This window comes from Quercus suber, unplaced genomic scaffold (assembly GCF_002906115.3).
Source record: "Quercus suber isolate HL8 unplaced genomic scaffold, Cork oak 2.0 scaffold_166, whole genome shotgun sequence".
Lineage (NCBI taxonomy): Eukaryota > Viridiplantae > Streptophyta > Magnoliopsida > Fagales > Fagaceae > Quercus > Quercus suber.
Genome location: NW_027069627.1, coordinates 377,810 through 395,402, shown reverse-complemented (window position 1 = coordinate 395,402; position 17,593 = coordinate 377,810). Strand labels below are relative to the sequence as shown.

At 34.1% G+C, this 17,593-nt stretch overlaps 1 protein-coding gene across 1 annotated transcript; it reads left to right on the top strand.

The window, feature by feature from the left end:
* Positions 1 to 2,907: 2,907 nt before the first annotated feature.
* On the top strand, positions 2,908 to 7,418 carry LOC112038032 (B3 domain-containing transcription factor VRN1). The gene is made up of 8 exons (XM_065777850.1): positions 2,908 to 3,263; positions 4,851 to 5,352; positions 5,395 to 5,579; positions 5,804 to 6,086; positions 6,174 to 6,410; positions 6,522 to 6,727; positions 6,832 to 7,111; positions 7,279 to 7,418. Exons 1-8 carry the CDS (start codon positions 3,201 to 3,203, stop codon positions 7,416 to 7,418), a joined length of 1,896 nt encoding a protein of 631 aa, XP_065633922.1. The 5' UTR covers positions 2,908 to 3,200.
* The last annotated feature ends 10,175 nt before the right edge of the window (positions 7,419 to 17,593 follow it).

Genomic DNA, 17,593 nt, shown 5'->3' with positions numbered 1-17,593 from the left:
AGCTTAAAAAACTAGTTTATTTTATTATTTAATTTATTTTTACTATTATTTATGGGTCCCATTGCACTTTTGGGTACTATTTATGGATTTCATTGTACTATTTCAACTAACTTTTACCTTTATCTATAGTACTTTCAGCAAAAAGTTCTCAGTTTTAGTAAAATAAGCGGATCCCAAATAGAATTTTAGTGAGTTCTGACTTTAACATCAGAAAAACTTAATCTGGCACCACATCGGTGTCCTTTGATGGAGTGATCTTCTTTTGTAGGTCTTCCAAGCATCTATTTGAACAAGAGACCCACTGGAATTTTTGCATTATCATACATCCATACCTAATTCTTCATCGATACTTTGAAATTTTTGCATCATTATGCCTAATTCTTCATGTATATTCTCACAAATAAGAGGATTGACCTATTTGGTTTAAAATTTTTAAAAACCTAGCTAATAGCATAATTGCATTTAGAAAAAAAAAAAAAAAAGAATGCTTCAAAAAGATGCATATAATTGATTTGAAAAATGAATTTTTTTTTTTTTTTTGACGAATGCATTAGAAGCAATGGTTAAGATGCACTTAACGCCTTCTTAAATAATATTTTTATATATTTAAAAAAAAAAAAGTTAAACAGTACACATATATTAAAAAAAACATACATAATTATAATGAATCTGTTTGTGTAATCCAATAAATCATTAACATATCTATTTTAAAAGTGTACATTATAGTTCATAATTGATTATTTATTAAGCTTTTTAACTTACACTTGAGGAAACGGGAGTCATACAAAATAAGCCAACTTATAAACTTTAAAATTCGGGGTCCTAATAACAGTATTCGGGTGAACTTAGGCTTGAAAAGAAATGTTTTGCTTCAATTCAGTTCGGAACTTTGAGAGGCAGTTTTACTTTATTTTCGAATATGTATGCCATTGTCAGCATACCATGAAAGGAAAATGGGAAGGTGAAGAGGTGCCAATTTGGTAGATGAGAGTGGTGATTGAGAGGGGAGTACAACCAAGAGGTGGAGTGTGTCTTAGGAGGATGAGAAGTAGTAGCTAAGAACTACTTTGTCATGGCTTTCTCTGGTTGATGATATATGTGTGTTATCCTTGATGTGTTCTGCTAATCTGATCATTGTATGTATCTTATGTTCAGCCTCACCTTTTACTTTTATAGAGATCCCTATGGACCTTGGACCCCTCTTTTTTACCCTTTAATTAGTTTCTCTTTTGCTCCAGCAACCAAGCTCGGTGTGAATAAAGAACCGCCTCTTCCTTTTCTTGCTCCTGTTTTCCCCGCTCTTCTTTCTTAAACTGTGCAAGCTTATCCTCTGGTTCCCTCGGTATTGGAGTCACTTTTGACCTTCCTCTTCTGTCTCAGTTTGAAAGGGCCCAACCAATCTCGCTGCTGGAGTTTAGGTTTAAACAGAAGTATTAGGTCCCTTTCTTTTCTTTTGGGTAGACATGTGAGAGGGACAAGTGCGGTTGATTATGCTTAGCTGTTAGAGATAGACTATCAAAGAGATTGGGCTGCTCTAATCATATTTTTATTGGATTAAATATACTGGGCTCAGTTAACTGTCTTAGGCCCAGCCCAATTCCTTTATTTATTGGACCTCAAATGGAGCAAATGATAGTAGGAATTAGGTTTGGTCGATTAAATGCCTGTTAAAGGCACCGACACCATTTGGATAAAATATCTTATTTATTTTATTGCAGCTAGGCATAACGTTTTTGGTTCTGGTTATTTTTTTGTACTTTCTCTGTGGTTGAGTAAATCATTATATATCGATATTAATTCATCCAAGCAAAGAAGTGGGGGGGTCCTAATAACAGTATTCGGGTGAACTTAGGCTTGAAAAGAAATGTTTTGCTTCAATTCAGTTCGGAACTTTGAGAGGCAGTTTTACTTTATTTTCGAATATGTATGCCATTGTCAGCATACCATGAAAGGAAAATGGGAAGGTGAAGAGGTGCCAATTTGGTAGATGAGAGTGGTGATTGAGAGGGGAGTACAACCAAGAGGTGGAGTGTGTCTTAGGAGGATGAGAAGTAGTAGCTAAGAACTACTTTGTCATGGCTTTCTCTGGTTGATGATATATGTGTGTTATCCTTGATGTGTTCTGCTAATCTGATCATTGTATGTATCTTATGTTCAGCCTCACCTTTTACTTTTATAGAGATCCCTATGGACCTTGGACCCCTCTTTTTACCCTTTAATTAGTTTCTCTTTTGCTCCAGCAACCAAGCTCGGTGTGAATAAAGAACCGCCTCTTCCTTTTCTTGCTCCTGTTTTCCCCGCTCTTCTTTCTTAAACTGTGCAAGCTTATCCTCTGGTTCCCTCGGTATTGGAGTCACTTTTGACCTTCCTCTTCTGTCTCAGTTTGAAAGGGCCCAACCAATCTCGCTGCTGGAGTTTAGGTTTAAACAGAAGTATTAGGTCCCTTTCTTTTCTTTTGGGTAGACATGTGAGAGGGACAAGTGCGGTTGATTATGCTTAGCTGTTAGAGATAGACTATCAAAGAGATTGGGCTGCTCTAATCATATTTTTATTGGATTAAATATACTGGGCTCAGTTAACTGTCTTAGGCCCAGCCCAATTCCTTTATTTATTGGACCTCAAATGGAGCAAATGATAGTAGGAATTAGGTTTGGTCGATTAAATGCCTGTTAAAGGCACCGACACCATTTGGATAAAATATCTTATTTATTTTATTGCAGCTAGGCATAACGTTTTTGGTTCTGGTTATTTTTTTGTACTTTCTCTGTGGTTGAGTAAATCATTATATATCGATATTAATTCATCCAAGCAAAGAAGTGGGGTTTGGTTGAATTTTGCTACGCTGCTTTAAAACCAGAACCAGAGCAATAAAAATGCCTTCTGAAAAGTATCCAGTACATGCATTTGGACTGGTAAGTGGTATGGTGTTCAAGTCCTAAAATCTAAACCTCTTACTAATATTTTAAGGCTACTTTTAAAGATTTTGTTCCTGTAATTACTAGTGTGGTGGGACGAAAGGACTGTATGCTTATACTTAAGGAAAGTTCTATCAGAACTATGAATGTATGATAAATTGCATATTTATAGAGCACAACCACCCAATCTCAACACAAGCAACTACTTGTATTTACTAAAGACTATACGTAACTTTCTGAAGTTCTCGTGGCTCAAGCGGGAGTGACACTGACAGTTCAGCAGTTATGTCAAATGCTCCACATTTCTTCAAGATAATTCTCAACCATTCTCTGCTAGATGGGAAGCTTGTAAGCATATCCATCTCTGTAACTCTGTGTTTGTGATTTAATAACTTGATACTTCTATATATACTTTGTAAAATTAATCGGGTCAAACACAAGCCAAATGGTTTTTATTTTTTTTGGTTTTGTACCTGGTCATTCCGGCCATACCAGGAAATGCATGGGATTTAGGCCAGAAAATTCATACCGGACCCAAAAATAAATTTATTGGGTTTCAGATCTAATAACCTCTCTCCTCTCTCAATAACTTACTAACTTGCTCTTGCTCGGGTTGCTCCTGTCGTCAACACAGTGCCGTTGTCGCCACCATTTTCGCCGATCTCCTCCTCAGCTTCGGCTGCTTCTTCTCAAACTCCGCCACTTTTATTTTTTTTAATATAACTATTTAATGCTTCATTTTTGGGTTCACCCAGAATGCGAAAATGCTATTTTAGCACTCAACTGCATCAATGATGGTAAAAGTCAATTTTTTTAATATAAATTATAAAGTGCAAAGAACTTTAGAGTATATAGATTAAATTTAACTTTTAGCACTTTATAATATATTATACATCAAATTTTCTATTTTTACATACAATTTATTAAAATAAAAATAATATAAACAATTCAAAATTTTTTACATACAACTCATTAAAATAAAAATAATATAAAAAACCAAACGTATTAATAAAAATAATTAAAAAAAAAAAGAGTGAGAGGTTGGGAGGAAGGAGACAATAAAAATCATTTAAAAAAAAGAGTTGTTACTTATAGCTGAATGTTAAATTTTTTAGATACAACATTTTTCATATAGCATGATTTTTATGATTTGAGGTGCTAAAATAGCTTTTGAGTGGTTTTACTTCTATTGTGATTGAGCCTAGATGATAAACACAAAAAGATATTATTTAAATAAAAGTTAAAGAGAGGGGGATTTTTTTTTTTTTTTTGAGAAAAAGAGAGAGAGAGGGACTTGAGTGGTAAAAGAAAGAATAAAGGAATTGAGATAAGATGAAAGTAAAATATACATTTGGACACCCTGATGCCAATTTTGAACTTCAAAATAGGATAACAGTGGCTGCCTATTTCCTTCTCCTAACTCCTAAGAACAAAATTAGTGCACCTTTTTGGAGGGCATGGCATATCTATTGGCCTTTTGCCCTTAAATATAAAATGGAGTATAACTGTATGATAGTAGAAAGGAATGAAGATTTTTTTTGGGGGGGGGGGGGGGGTAGGGGGNGTTATACCTCTCGGGGGGGGTAGGGGGGAGGGGGAAGTATTTATTTGCATTTTAATAGAATAAAGATAAAATGCAGGAAATATTTTGATTAGTGTAATGGAAAGACCGAAAGAACCATTCCCCCTAACTCCAATTTAAAGTTCCAAATATGGTAATTGTGACTGGATGTGGCCATTTCCTTATCATTCCATTCTCCTGCTGATGGTCTCTCAAGCAACCTATTAAGAAACAGAAGCAATGTTTTTTCTGTTAAGTGATAACAGGGATTTTTAGAAAGACTTAAAAAAAAAAAGTTATAACAGGTTGTGTGCATTTAATACTAGCCTGCTAGATTTTATGTGCAAAGTTAATCAAAGATTCAATCTTTACAGAGGATCCCTACAAAGTTTTCAAGGAAATATGGACAAGGAATGTCAAACTTGGCATTTCTTAAGCTTCCGAGTGGTGCAGAATGGAAAGTAGAAATGACAGAACATGATGGTGAGGTTTGGTTAAAAAAGGGTTGGCAAGAATTTGCCAAGTATTATTCTGTAAAGCAAGGACACTTCCTACTCTTCAGATATGAAGGAAATTCCCACTTTCATGTACTCATATTTGATGCAAGTGCAACAGAAATAGAATATTCTCTTAATAGCTCTCATGGTGAGGAGGGCGAGCTTAATGAAGAATTTCGAGGTCCTAAGATGGAAGAAATTGAGAGTGATAGCGCTGTTGAAATCCTAGGTTGGTTTCCACCATGCTCAAAAAGAAGGGATAAATCACCACTACCATGTCTTCGACCTCACAAGAAGATGAAAACTAATCCAACCGGTAAAATTGCTAGCACTTCTACTATGCAAATGCCTCATAAGCAGGTATGGGTCAAAGAGCCTTGTTTATACTGTTTTCATAATCATGTTTAACTTAATTTTTCAGCAAAAGGTCTTAAAGGCATTTCTACTACTGAGCAATGCTCGAATTCCAAGGTTGTTAGAAGGATCCAGCCACTGAACAACAGCAAAATAGCTAGAGCTCTTCCGAGAGCAAGTGCCTTCAAACCTAAAGATCCATATTTCATGGTTGTCATGCAACCATCGTACTTACATCCTAAATTGTGCTTGGTAAGCTTCCAATTTAACAGCTACTTCTTTTTTAGGACAATTTAATAGCTACTTGATCATCACAAATTCTACAAAGTTCACTTTGCATGACAAGATACATTAAAGAGAGGAAATTTGGCAGCAATGCATTCTTTCAGAGCTACTTTTCAGTTTCTGTCTTGATGGGCAAAGTAGTATTCCTTATAATCTTTTTCATCTTCTTCTTCATTAACTTTTTTCCCTAGAGTATACCAATCGACTTTGCGAGTAGATATTTGAATAAGAAGCATGGGGATGCCATCCTTTGCATTTCTGATGGGAGAAAATGGCCTGTTAAGTATACTTGCCAAATGTTTGCTACAAAACCAAAATTTTTCTTCAAATGTGGTTGGAGAACATTTGCAAAAGACAATAATCTGGAAGTAGGTGATGTTTGTGTCTTTGGACTGTCCGAGGGCACTAAAATGTCTTTCAAAGTGGTCATTTTCCGTGTCAGTGAAGAACATTGCCTCCCACTGCCAGTGCCAGGTGAGGAATCTGCTGAAGTTTTCAAATTAGTTCTCCATTAATTTGCATGACTACATATATTCAATTTCTTTTATGTTGTATGATCAGCTCTTGACAATGAAGTTAATCAAGTTGAACCCAAGAGAACTCTTAAATATGAATTAGAGTATCCTAGCAACCATAAAATTGGCATGTCTAGCTCCGGTTACAAATCCACAACCAAACACCTTCAACATTCTCAAGGAGATTTCACAACTGAACCTCAAGGAACACAATCTATTGACAGGAAGATCAGTAAGTTAAAGAGAAACTTAAACTCACCTAGTTCCATGCGAAGTTTTGAAGGTATACATTAGGACTCATTTATGTTTCTGCTTATGTTATTTGTTATTCAGGTCAAATTACTAAGCTTGGGTCAGGTTATTTACGTTCTTCTTGAATGTTGATCTCGGACAGGGGGGCTTAATTTTTCTGCTAAAGAAGAAGGTAGAGGCATGCCTGATTCTCCTAGGTGCCCTGAATCTCACGGTTTTAGGGAGACGCAAGGACTGACTTACATTGAAAAAGCTAGAGCACTTAAAAGAGCTTGTGCTTTCAAATCAGAAAATCCGTATTTTATGATTGTCCTGCAACCATCATACATTTATGGCAACAACAACTTGGTAAGCTTTCAATTCAAGGCATGCCGGAGAATCACAAGTTGAGTAATCTTCAATTTGAAAGTAATATGCATTAATTATCATTCTCTCCTCCTACCCCTCTTTAGGTTATACCTCTCGACTTTGCAAAGAAACATTTCAGTGAGAAGCATGAAGATGTCATCCTTCAAGCTTCAGGAAGTAAAATTTGGTCTGTCAAATACAATTTTAGAGAAGCCTATGGAAGACAAAAAGCAGAACTTTGTAGTGGTTGGAAGGCATTTGTCCGAGATAATAACTTGGAAGTAGGTGATGTTTGTGTATTTGAGTTTATAAAGGGCATTGAAATTTCACTGAAAGTTGTCATTTTCCGAGACGCTGAAGATGCAAATAGGCGCCAGGATCCAGGTAACAAATCTTTTCAATTATTAATTCAATAGCCCACTTAGCTTAAATGCATATGTATTTGAGTCAATCTAATTGAGTCCAAGACAAACTCAAAATTTAAATTTACAATTGATCATACGAGCAATAATGAACAGAAAATACTCATTGTTTTAGTTGATCTAACACAGGCAAGTTCAAACAGTGGATACACAAGGAGAGCATCAGTAAGCATGTTACTCAAAAGCCTTCATCTTCAAGGGCTCTTAAAGAGTTGTTGAAGCTCCCCACAAATTCACCTCAGAGAATCCCTTCTTTGAAGTCATTATAGGGTCAATTTTTATGGAGCGTGCATTGGTAAGGTTATGAACAACATATTCTTGCATGAAACACTTTATATTATGCTCAAAAAGAATATCAACTCCCTTTAGCGCAGGAGAACACCCATCAGATTAAAAGCTACAGGTTGATAGAGTTTTCTTGCTTGAGTAGAGCCATCAATATTATTCAGATTTAGGTTAAACAATAATAAATCATATCATTCACAGTAGTAGAAAAGTAAATAACATCACGATATGATGACCCAGAAAAACCGATGAAACGAACCGTTTCAAGGTAAAAATCTGGAGAGAATTTGACCTAGCAATCCTCAAGATAAAGCAAATCCACTATAAGAGAATGAAGTTTTTACAATCCAATTTAACCCTAAATCTATTGCTATCTCAAATAGTAACTTACTGACATGACCATGTGCAAGCTCCGAATCCACGGACTCCTTCTCTCATTGGATTTACTTGCACCCACGCTTGTGACTTTGAGATCCCATTCAAAGGTTTCAGATTACCCTCAATTGTTGATCTTTGTAGCAGCAACTAGGTTCTACCATCGCTTGACTGTAGATCTTGCTCCGATAGACATTTGTGTAGTTAGAAGGTACAAAACCTCTCAGATCTCACAAAGAGTAACACATACGTCTTCCCAAAAGTCTGAAAAATATAGCTAGGATTTCCTTTTTATATGTGGACAAGTTAAATTGAAACTTTAAACGATTTCGTGAGCTTGGGCCTGATTTAAAAATCTGCAGAATTTCTTTTTCAGCGATTCTCGATTGACCGGGCCTAATTCTTGATAGATCGAGCTTGGCAAATTCTAACTCCTCTTTTTTGCAGTCAGCTCGAACTTGAAGTTTGAAATATACACCTTTGAGCATTGTCTAACACAGACTAGATATGTTTTGTTTTCGGTTTGCCAACACATACAAAATATGATTCAAACCATTTAATCCTAAATCTTTAGAACCTAACGCAGTAAATTCTAAAATCATAATTTATAAAACATAAGAATTGGAAATGCAACGTCAACCATATATGTTATGATGCCCATCTACTAATCCTCTTTCAATATATAGATCATTAATCAATCAGAAAAAAGAAAATTACTATTGTTCAATGATCTCACAGTCAAGAGTTTTGTAGCTTTGTTGCATAGCTTGTTCTCCTTTGCGGGAACCAATGTTTGAATCCCCACTTTTTGCAACAATTGAATTATATGCACACATTGTCTCTCTACTGCTATACACACAAAAGTGCCCCCGGCTTTTCTAAAAAAACCCCTCCCCCTCTATTTTAGTGCTAATTTATTTATATAAAGAAAAAGAAATTTTGAGTAGATTTTTGGTAATGGGCTAATGGCCCCTTCATATTTTTTTTAATTATAAATTTTTTATTATTAAAAAACAGTATAAATATTATTTAATGTATGGTTGTCTCCCCCTTTTTTTTTCTTATTCTTTTAATATTAACTATTTTTCCATATATAACCATTGATTTTGGTATAGGTTTATAAAAACACATAAGTCAATTTCTTTATTAGAACTTCTTTTTCCCAAAACAAACTCATTTGCATCTGCATTGAGAGAGTTAGCAATATAGGAATAAAAAGATACATTTAGCTGCCCCCTTAAGAAAAATTTCTTGTTCTGTCATTAGCTATTGACTATCTGTTTTGTACAGAAAATACCGTTTAGCTTTATCAAAAGAGGTAATATTACACATAAACAGAAAGTGATGCTTCAAGTTGGGGATAAATCATTGGCCGGTGAAGTTGTTGATTTATCCACATTTGTTATCAAGTCAGTTGTCTGCTGGTTGGTTTGCATTTGCAAGAGATAATGGTCTGCAAATAGGAGATGTATGTGTCTTCGAGCTAATTAAGAGTGATAAAGTTGTGCTCAAAGTTTTCATTTTTAGAGGCCTCAGTTAAACGGTTAGTGTTGTGATGTAATTGTCATTTTGGGAGCTTATTTATTTTGTGGTTTTTATGTTCCTCTTGTTCTGCTCTTTGATTAAGATAGAGATGATCTTTTTGGTGTATCTTAAGGCCTCTGGCCTCTCTTTGGACTTAAATCTATTAGAAGTACATTGTATTTTCGTAAATTATTTCTACCCAACAAAAAAGGTAGTGCAGACAGCAGAGTGCATAGACATTGGAACTATTGTGAAAAGATGTGATTTTCCAAAGATTTTGGAATAATTGTCACTTGTGTGAGTTGGGACTGAACAGGATTTCATCTTGTGATCAAAGTATGTATCCAAAAATTTTCACCATTCAAGAATAAAATATATAATAAGATCCAAATTTACTTAACATGTGAAAATCTAAATAAGTATTTATGTAGTACAATGTAATGTAAACAAAAGAAAATATGCAAAGTATTCCTTTATTAAAATTTTAACTTAATCATCACCTATTAAAATGGATCTCAAGTTTGATTTTTTTTTAATAAAAAAATCCCTTTAATAATTTTTAATACAAATTTACTTTTAATTTACATTATCAAAGAGTTTGTTAGGAAATCATCTTATATTTTGTTGCGAATTCTAGTTTTGAAAATATTCATGGTTGCAAAGCTAAATACTGTAGTTGGTTTCTCATCATTCACAAATAAAATAAAATTCATATAAATTATCTAATCATATGTTCAATATTCTTCTAAATAAAAATTATTTATTTTATTCTAGTAAAAAATTTATTAAAAAAAAAAACCACACTTCAAAAAAGACTTCAAAATTACTCAGTTCAATCGCTGATCATTATGTTCTATAATATGTTAAATATTCTCTTACATTTTGTCAAGTAATTTTTATTTTTATTTTTTAATCAGTAAGTTGTCCGTGCGATGCACAGATAATTTTGTGATATTTTATGTAAGACAGTTTTGGATAATGTTATACATATATTATAAAGAAAAAATAAAATAAATTAGAGTAAAGAAACATATACATTTTGAAATATTGAAAATTAGTTTAGTAGCTTCACTACATATTTGTGGCCTTCTTAAGGTAAGATTAATCTTTTTAAAAAAAAAAATCATCAATCCAAAAATAAATGCAAAAGAGTAACAGTACCATGAAAATCAACTAATTTGTGGTATGTTCACATATTTCATACTATAAAATGAAAGTATGCCAAACTCTTTGACCGTTTTATGTTCATCAATAGTGCAACATTAAGACATAGTGTGGGCAAGTGTGTATGCACGTGTCTTATAGATTATTTAAAATTAAACCATGGTAAAATATGGCTTTACATTGCACACCAAATATTCTCTCTACTTATATACCAAAAACAGAAAATATCCAACCAAATTACCCAAAACACACATATCTACTATCATTATTCAATTGAAGTACCATCGTGCACCCTTGACATGATGGTCACTCCATATGTATAAGTGCTTGTGGCGTGTGAGGGGCAAGGGTCAGGGTTTAAGTCTCCAAGAGAGAGTGTCACACACATATACACTTAGATTAGGCTAGAGTAGAATTTCTATCTTGTATTTTAAAAAAAAAAATTATTCAAGTGAAGTAATGAGAAAAAACAACAACTTTGAAGGAATATTATAGAATAGAATAAAAGTTGATATAAAATTTATCTTTCTCTTTCTCCTTAATTCTAAAACAAAATACACATTTCAAACATCCACAATCAATTATATCATTTACAAAACCCACAAATTCACAACGTCTAACCTTAATATCAAAATCGTAATTGTCGTTGTCACTCAATATGAAATGCAAGCCCTCATTCCATGGTTGTAGCCAACTCATACGAGTTAGAATTAGATGAGACACAATGTTAGAGCTAGGCAGGTGTTGTCGAAATATTGAAGGTAAATGACTTCATTTTTGGTCTATGTGTATTTGACATGAGATGTCATGAAGGGCTATAGTTATATATATATATATATATAATGTGAAAATGGTGAATTAAAATGCAACGAGTTTTGTGTGTATGTGTGAAGGATAAAAAGTTTTGAAACATTAAACAAAAAGATACAAAAAATATTTATTTTTTAATTAGAAAATTCTTGAAACATAAAACCAAATGAAACAAAAAGTCAATATTTAATTTGTTCTTATTTCTGATGTGCAACTTGAGAATATTTCAATTCTCTCAACCTTTCACACTTTCAAATTGTCAAATCCTTAGAGGGGAGATTAAAACTTTACACACATAGATACCTTGGGTTAGGGCTGTCCACGGGTTGGGCCGGGTCGAGATTGTGCCTAACCCAGACTCGACCCACTTAGGTCGGGTGGGAGAGAATCAAACCCGCAATTGACCACCGATCACCACAAGTCGAGTCGGATCGGATTCTAAAAAACAATCGGTCGGTTTGATTGAAACTGACGAACGGCGGCGACGAGCGGAGGAGAACAAAACATCGTGGATCTGGTTAGAGGAGAGCGAAATGTCACCGATCTGAGCTTGCACGTCACTGATATGAGCTTGCATGTCACTGATTCGAGCTTAAACATCACCGATCTAAGCAATTTTTTGAAAAATATTGCCAGATCTGAGCTAAAATCATCGGATCTAAGTAGATCTGAGAAAAATCATTGCCAGATCTAAGCGAAAGATGGGTAATCGTTGCCGGATTTGAACGGGGGAGGCTTTCATCTGAAGTGGTGGGCAGGCGGGTCGGGTGGTTGCGGTTTTAGAGGAGAAAACCCGCCACTCGAACCGCTGAAATCGGGTTTGGAGGGTTGAGACCCGTCGTCGACTGCCAGAGTCGTTGGATTGGGCGGCGAGCGGGTGAACGGGTTACATGGACACCCCTACCTTGGGTGTTCTTTGGTGTTGGGAACCATTGAAGCAATTCCTAAATCTTCAAGAGGACTTGGAGTGGCCAAATAGACTTGGTCATGCAATTGGTGACTCAACTTGCGGAACCAGTGGTTGGCAATGAGAAGATATTGGAGTAATAAATTGTGAGCAAGAGTGAAAAGCTCGAATACATTGTTATTTACATAGTTTGGAGAGTTTGTAAATGAGATGTATTGCAACTATCCTTATTAGTGAAATCAATTTGGTGCTATAGTCCTCGGAGAATATTTTGCCCAATTTCTCACTCCGTAATCACTTCACAATGTTTGGTTGCTTCTAATTGTTTTGGGATTTGCTTTTGTATTTGTGTATTTATGTATATATCAATTGGCTAATCATCATATTAACAATTGGGCTTAAATTTGTAATTAGCTTAAAATTGATATAAGCGATAATACGTATTGAGTTTACTTTTGTTATGAGACCTCCCTCATTTTTCTTTTTTTCCTTTTTTTTTTTCTTGTGCTAATGTTAGCATCTAGGGCACTTAGGTTGTGTTTGGAATTGGCTTAAAAAACCAACTTTTTTTTACTATTTAGCTTATTTTTGCTACTATTCATGAATTCCATTGCACTTTTTGGCACCATTCATGGGCCTCATTGTACTATTTCAATTACGTTTTAGCTTTATTTACAGTACTTTCAGTAAAAAGTTTTCAGTTTCAGCTAAATAAGTTGTTCATAAATAGACTCTTAGAGTACCTAAAAAATGAGATACCCTAAAGTGCTGGTTGAGATGTATATATTTCATTAGGCAATGTTCCACGGGAAAAAATCATAGGCAATTAGAATAGGCTGGAGTGCTATATGAAAGGTTGTCTAAGAAGAAAAAAGATTGATCTTGGTCTTATAAAGTCTAATAATTAGAGCAATCAATTTTAGATGGATTGATGCGAATGTTCTTAAACATAATAGAGAATGTTTCATGGCTATGGAAAAGAATAAATATATATAAACAACCACAAGTAGAATATATAGAGAGAAATTCATGAGATAATGAATGACTATTTATTGCACAAACAAATACTTCAATGATCCGTTAGCAAAAAGAAAACAAAAACTTCAATCAAGAAAAGAAAATTACTACAAAGGTTTTACTCTGAGTAAAACCATTTAATTCTTCTAATTGAAGTACCGTACATCTACTTCTTTATATTTTTTCAAAGTAAGGAGTTGGATTTGATTTAGACCCCTCCTCTTGATGTACTCCTTTTGTTACTCATGAACATCTACTTTGTCCACACATGAAAACAAATCGAAGCTTGAAAACGCAATCAAGGAAAGAACAGGAGGAGGCAGTGTAACACCCCAAACCCATACCAAGGATTTAGATGCACGACCTGTCTTATAAATAATCAACAATAATATAATGGAATAGAGCATAATTAAATATCCACAAAAATACTTCAAACCATCAAAATCTTTCCTATGAAATCCATGAAACAAAAACTTTAACAATAAAGTCTCCAAATACAATCTCCAAGAGTTCCACAAATGCCAAACTCACTATCCTAAGAAAATATACTAAAACAGTCCATCAACTAACATAGCTTCAAAAGAAGTCTTCAATCTATGTCTCCAACGATCTACCACCAAAAGATATTTCACTGCTCTAATATGAAATGGTGGAAAAAGGGGGGTGAGCTGGAAACTCAATAAGAGATTACATAACATGAGGATGTCTTTCAAAACAAAATAATAGTATCATTGACAAAATATAATCTTTACAAAACATTTACAAATAGCTTTAACAGTAATATAATATATTTTTTAAAACTGTCAGAAAGAAAAAATTTATTATAACATTGTAATCAGTAAATAAAATAGTAACCACTTTAATTGGCCAAAATACACTAAATAGGTAGAAACAATATATTATAGTAATAAACAATTTTTCCACTTACAAAGGTCAATAACAATAAAATAATAGTTTGATATGGAATACATTAAACATTAGTCAGACAAAGACATAAGCTGCTAAACACTTGGTGGGTGATTCCCATTGGGAAAAATAACACTAACCTCAAAGAGGCAACACTGGCTCCGAAGAGCAAACAATAACACTGCACCACACCACATTAACACTACATCGGCCGAAGACCAACACTTAACCCTGTGTTGGCAACGGTTGCAGACTTTCTAGCTGACCATATGAAAACATTCTTACTTTATTACAATATTGTCAATACCAATCATATATCATATAAAAAATGCTTGCTCAAAAATATCGTTTTGAGTCATTCTTAACATATACAATTTCAATGCTTCAAAAATAAAAAATAAAAAAATAACATATACAATTTCAAAATAATATACAAGAAATAATAAAATTCAAGTATATATAAAGCATTGCCAATGGTATAAGATTTTGAAAACTTCACTTTTGAAATTATGTATATATAAATATATTTTTACCAAAAAAATATATAAATATATACTTCCTGAGAGACGTCATGTTTTGAAGTCCACTTACATCTAGTTGCTAATACTCGTAGTTTAAATCCAAAATCAAATGGGCTCTTCCACCACACCTAAAAGTAAAGGAGTAACACAATTATATAATTAATCCACCTTGACGTATACCATAAGGATGTAAGCGACACTTCCCAATAATTTACTAGTCTTTAAACATCGCTACAATCCTCCATAATATATTACTTCTCCTTACTACTAATGTGTCTTTGAGGCTAATAGAGGTATTACCACACGTAAGGATATCATCTAATGAGAATATGCATGCTGGCGGTTCACCATGATTTTCATCAAATCCTAATAGGTTAATATCAATACAACCATTGTCCAGTTAAGTGTCAGATTTATATTTTCCTTAAGATTTCATCTAACACTTCAACACCACCATGAAATACTGTATAAGATACAAATATGTGTATCTATAGCATGTACTAACTATTAGAAGTTTAATCTAATATATATATATATATATATATCAACCTTTGTTAGACCAAAGGTCTGCAAATCCAACAGGTAACCAATATGATATAGCCCTCAGTACATGCTAAACATGTATATACTATATAGAAACCCAAGAAAAGTTCAATGTACCATTCAATCGAATTAATTCTATGGGACATGGACCCATTATGATATACCCTAACAATCATCCACCTTAGCTGATTAAGTATATTATCTATCTATATAAACATGCCATAATAGACTGAATGATTAAGTTCAATGTATAAAGAATTACCTCTACAGTTTTGTCCTCGTGAAGCTTAGCAATTAGGGAAATAGCAAGCCGTTGCTCTCAAAATAAATAAAAGAAAAATTCCTTTCACGTGACTGATTTAAAAAGATCTAGTATGTGTACCTCTAAAATAACACTCCAATTCAGTTTAGGAAGATCAATCCCACTCCAATTAGTATTCTTGAATAACACTCCTACTTGGGCTAGAGTTTAAAACCCACTAAAACTTAAATCAAGGTTGTTTAGATAGGCTAGAACTCTAAAGAATTCTAATAACACTTAAACTCCTAATCCAAATAGGTTTTAATCTTTTATCCTTCTCCTTAATTGATAATGAGACTAAAAGTTAAATATGGATAATTTACAAAAATAACTCTCACGTTACATCTTCTTTTATTTATTTTCTTTATTGTGAGTTTGGCATTTGTGGAATTCTTTGAGATTGTATTTGGAGACTTTATTGTTAAAGTTTTTGTTTTATGGATCTCGTAAGAAAGATTTTGATGATTTGAAGTATTTTTGTGGATATTTAATTATGCACTGTTCCATTATATTATTGTTGATTATTTATATGATAGGTTGTGCATCTAAATTCTTGGTATGAGTTTGTGGTGTTACAGAGATGGTATCAGAGCCATGCCCTAGCCGAAAGTGTGGGCCTCACATGTGAGGACGCGTGTCCCCGTAAGGGGATGGATTGTAGTGACCCAAAAGGGGTCTTGCATTTCATGGAATACCACATCGCTTAGGGAAGCACATAAGGATGTGATTATAAGGAATTACCTCCCTTTATTGTGTAGAAGCCTTTTCCCCCACTGCTATGTACTTTGGGAGAGAACAAAAACCGTGAGGGATATAGGTTCCAAAGCAGACAATATTTATATGGTTGGGGGGTCGTTACAGGCAGTACTAGACTTATGCTTTGATTCCATCTTCCCCTTCTGATTATTCTCCATCAACCACTTCTTTGTTTTCTCAGCAACAGTCTCTTTCTTGCTAAAGGTGTAGCTTCTAAGGTACCTCTGCCTCCTGGAAACATAGCTCTCATGGTAGACACCACTGCTATGTACTTTGGGAGAGAACAAAAACCGTGAGGGGTATAGGCCCCTAAGCGGACAATATTTATATAGTTAGGGGGTCGTTACAGGCAGTACCAGACTTATGCTTTGATTCCATCTTCCCCTTCTGATTATTCTCCATCAACCACTCCTTTGTTTTCTCAGCAACAGTCTCTTTCTTGCTAAAGGTGTAGCTTTTGAGGTACCTCTGCCTCCTGGAAACATAGCTCTCATGGTAGACACAACTTTCAGAGTTTACCAAAGAAGAAAGACCCTTCTCTTTCTCTTTATTAATCATGCTTACTTTTCTTTTTAAGAACTCTGTGTCTGATTCAGGCCATTGGTAAAGCTTCAAAAAACTTGTTTTTATTTTGGTTTGGGCATCTAAACAGCCTGCGGCAATGCAGTTTGAGTTCATCATCCTCTTCTTCAACTTCTTCCTCCTTCAGTTCACTACTACTCTTATGCGCTAATGCCTTCTTCAAAGAGGGTCTAGACTCTAGTCCGTGAGTTCCTTGCAGGGGCGGAGTCAGAAATTTTTGTTTAGGGAGGCCGGTTTGTGTTACTAATTTATTAGTCTATTCAAACTTTTATACACATACACAAACACATGTATCTATACACATACACAAAAAATTAGTATCTTTCATAATGAATCCTTAAAATTAAATGTTTCATAGAATTAAATTAATCTTTCACCATCTTCCATAGTGAAATCCTTACAATTTTCATTTTCAATATAAGTTACCAAATTTTCTACCGTTGTGAGTAAAAAAATTTCAATTGAATTAATGAAGTGTTCACAAACATAAATGATCCAAAACTTTAAAAAATACGAGAACACATTTTACCATAAAAAATGAATTTGAAAAACAATACATTCTCTATAACTACTAGACAAATTGGACAAATTTTTTGAAGAACATTATTGGACCAACTCAAATAGTTGGGGGGGCCAAGTCCCATTTTTGAGGGCTAATTATTAAAATATTAAATATTTCTATATAGTAAAAAAAAAATTCCAAAATTTGGGGGGGGGGGGGGACCCTGGCCCCCCCCCCCTAACATGTCTCTT

What these genes read in the sequence shown, in the direction of transcription:
- LOC112038032 (XM_065777850.1), top strand. Translation starts at nt 3,201, where the DNA reads ATGTCAAATGCTCCACATTTCTTCAAGATAATTCTCAACCATTCTCTG. An exon ending in GGTATGGGTCAAAGAGCCTT is followed by an intron (nt 5,353 to 5,394) that starts GTTTATACTGTT and finishes TTAATTTTTCAG; the next exon opens with CAAAAGGTCTTAAAGGCATT. An exon ending in CCTCCCACTGCCAGTGCCAG is followed by an intron (nt 6,087 to 6,173) that starts GTGAGGAATCTG and finishes TTGTATGATCAG; the next exon opens with CTCTTGACAATGAAGTTAAT.